Source organism: Astatotilapia calliptera, chromosome 8 (assembly GCF_964374335.1).
Source record: "Astatotilapia calliptera chromosome 8, fAstCal68.1, whole genome shotgun sequence".
In the NCBI taxonomy this organism is placed as follows: domain Eukaryota; kingdom Metazoa; phylum Chordata; class Actinopteri; order Cichliformes; family Cichlidae; genus Astatotilapia; species Astatotilapia calliptera.
This window is the reverse complement of record NC_137429.1, coordinates 22770288-22773334: the sequence shown is the minus strand read 5'-3', so window position 1 is coordinate 22773334 and position 3047 is coordinate 22770288. Positions and strand designations below refer to the sequence as shown.

Below are 3047 nucleotides of genomic sequence, written 5' to 3'. Positions count from 1 at the left end.
TGATCATGAGAACGGTGAGCAAAGATCCCAGAACCACACGGGGGGACCTGGTGAATGACCTGCAGAGAGCTGGGACCAAAGTAACAAAGGTCACCATCAGTGACACACTACAACGGCAGGGAATCAAATCCCGCAGTGCCAGACGTGTTCCGCTGCTGAAGCCAGTGCATGTCCAGGCCCGTCTGAAGTTTGCCAGAGAGCACATGGATGATACAGCAGAGGATTGGGAGAATGTCATGTGGTCAGATGAAACCAAAGTAGAACTTTTTGGTATAAACTCAACTCGTCGTGTTTGGAGGAAGAAGAATACTGAGTTGCATCCCAAGAACACCATACCTACTGTGAAGCATGGGGGTGGAAACATCATGCTATGGGGCTGTTTTTCTGCCAAGGGGACAGGACGACTGATCCGTGTTAAGGACAGAATGAATGGGGCCATGTATCGTGAGATACTGATGGAAGGAGCCAAAACCTCCTTCCATCAGTGAGAACTTTGAAAATGAAACGAGGCTGGGTCTTCCAACATGACAATGATCCAAAACACACCGCCTGGGCAACAAAGGAGTGGCTCCGTAAGAAGCATTTGAAAGTCCTGGAGTGGCCTAGCCAGTCTCCAGACCTCAACCCCATAGAAAATCTGTGGCGGGAGTTGAAAGTCCGTGTTGCTCGGCGACAGCCCCAAAGCATCACTGCTCTCGAGAAGATCTGCATGGAGGAATGGGCCAAAATACCAGCTACTGTGTGTGCAAACCTGGTAAAGACCTATAGTAAACGTTTGACCTCTGTTATTGCCAACAAAGGTTATGTTACAAAGTATTGAGTTGTATTTTTGTTATTGACCAAATACTTATTTTCCACCCTGATTTACGAATAAATTCTTTACAAATCCTACCATGTGGATTCATGGATTTTTTTTTTTTCACATTCTGTCTCTCACAGTTGAAGTGTACCTCTGGTGCAAATTACTGACCTCTGTCATCATTTTAGGTGGGGGAACTTGCACAATCGGTGGCTGACTAAATACTTTTTTGCCCCACTGTAAATCAGTCAATTGACAACACATGTTTCTTTCTTTAGAGCTGAAAGAATGCCACATAGAGGTGGGAGGGTTGCCATATTCACAGCGGCACAAGAAACCCTCATTGCAGATATGGTCCGTGAGAACAACTCCATTAGACTCCGAGAGATCAGAGACAAAGTCATTGCAGATAATGTAAACTTTGAGAACATTGATGCTGTCAGTGTGTCCACAATAGACCGAGTTCTCCGGCGCCAACAGATGAGGATGAAACAGGTCTACAGGGTTCCCTTTGAGCGCAACTCTGCGCGACACATAGAACAACGTTACGAGTATGTGCAAGTACGTATACATCCATGTCCACAGTACAGTTAGTGGACATACTGTGTTGCTTAGTGGCTTACATTACTTCTGGACAATACTGTGCTACCTGATTGACCGTTCTGAACACCTGTACGCTTTTCCATGTTCACAGAGGATAATGCAGTTGGACGCGATGGCCAAACCCCATGAGTACCTCTTCCTGGATGAGGCTGGCTTCAACCTCCAGAAACGAAGGCGAAGAGGCCGTAACATCATTGGCCAAAGACCCATCACTGAGGTTCCTGGCCAACGGGGGGGTAATATTACTCTTTGTGCAGCTATGGGTACGGAGGGGCTTGTCCACCGGCATGCTGTCCTTGGGTCTTACAACACCCAACGTCTCCTCACCTTCCTAGAGGAGCTAAAAGACATCCTCCTGGACCGTCAACAACACCATCCTAGGCTAGCACATCACATGTATGTGATCATTTGGGACAACGTCCGCTTCCACAAAACACACCAAATCAGAGAGTGGTTCACCACCAACAGTGACCACTTTTTAAACGTCTGTCTGCCACCCTACTCCCCTTTCCTGAACCCTATAGAGGAGTTCTTCTCATCATGGAGATGGAAGGTGTATGACAGACAGCCATACACAAGAGAGAACCTCGTACGGGCAATGGAGCTGGCCTGTGCTGACATCCCAGTGGAGGCCTTCCAGGGATGGATTCGCCATTCCAGGGCGTTTTTCCCGCGGTGCCTAGCAAGGGACAATATGGCCTGTGATGTGGATGAGGTGATGTGGCCCAATGCAGCTCGGCGACATGATGCCGCACAGTGACTGTGTGTAATACTGTAAAAAGACTGTGTAGACAATAAAAAAGACTTCACACCCTGATCGTGTTTCCGAGAGTACTGTTGTGTGCGATAGATTCCGTTTTTGCATTGAGTTGTGTTACAGTAGTGTACGTACATGCAGGATGTTTTTATAGATTTATAGTCTTCATGTGAAACTCACAAATCTAAATGCCTAATCCTCTGCAGGGTTCTATGACGATCCGTTACTGTACAGTTTATAAAAATATGCATTGGCAGTTATGAACCAAAGAACCTTCTCACAAATTGAGCATTGTGTTTTCAATTGTTTTGCTGTAGTGTGTAATGCTGTGTATAGTGTTTACAGTTTTGACAGCTTCGAGCTGCTCTCTTGGTGTGGGAGTTTGAGTTTTGCAGTGGGAAGGTGTGGTTGTGTTTATGTAGCTTTAGAGAAGGGTGTTATGATTGGACATTGGGGGACCTGGTGGTAACGTTTGTGACATGTGTTTTAGCATTTGAGAAAAACTGTAAAGAATTATATATTTTTACAACATATTCAGATAATTGATCCTGCCTCAGCATCACGCCTCTGTGCTGGGTCAGGCCACAGGACTTCATCCACATTACATGCTATGGTCTCCCTTGCAATGCAACGAGGAAAGAATCGTTTAGGATGCGGAATCCAGCTCTGGCAAGATTCCACTCCTATCTCACCACATGCTCCATTCAATGCTTGAAGTAGATTTTCCTGTGTTTAAGGGTCTCAGTTATATACTTTACATCTGCATGCTGAGAAAAACTCCTAAATAGGGTTCAAAAAGGGAGAGTATGGTGGAAGAAACAAATTCATAAAATGCTTCTCATTGTGAAACCAATTGTGTATTCTTGGACCACAGTGAAAGCTCACATT

General features: G+C 45.6%; 1 protein-coding gene across 1 annotated transcript; it reads left to right on the top strand.

Annotated features, from left to right (window-relative positions):
• Window positions 1-586: 586 nt before the first annotated feature.
• Window positions 587-2425, top strand: LOC113027871 (uncharacterized). The gene is made up of 2 exons (XM_026177692.2): window positions 587-1360; window positions 1494-2425. Exons 1-2 carry the CDS (start codon window positions 1088-1090, stop codon window positions 2160-2162), a joined length of 942 nt encoding a protein of 313 aa, XP_026033477.2. The 5' UTR covers window positions 587-1087; the 3' UTR covers window positions 2163-2425.
• The last annotated feature ends 622 nt before the right edge of the window (window positions 2426-3047 follow it).

Bases quoted from the DNA above. Each gene is read 5' to 3' on its own strand.
- LOC113027871 (XM_026177692.2), top strand. From the start codon at position 1,088: ATGCCACATAGAGGTGGGAGGGTTGCCATATTCACAGCGGCACAAGAA. The intron at 1,361-1,493 runs GTACGTATACAT...CCATGTTCACAG, and splicing joins AACGTTACGAGTATGTGCAA to AGGATAATGCAGTTGGACGC.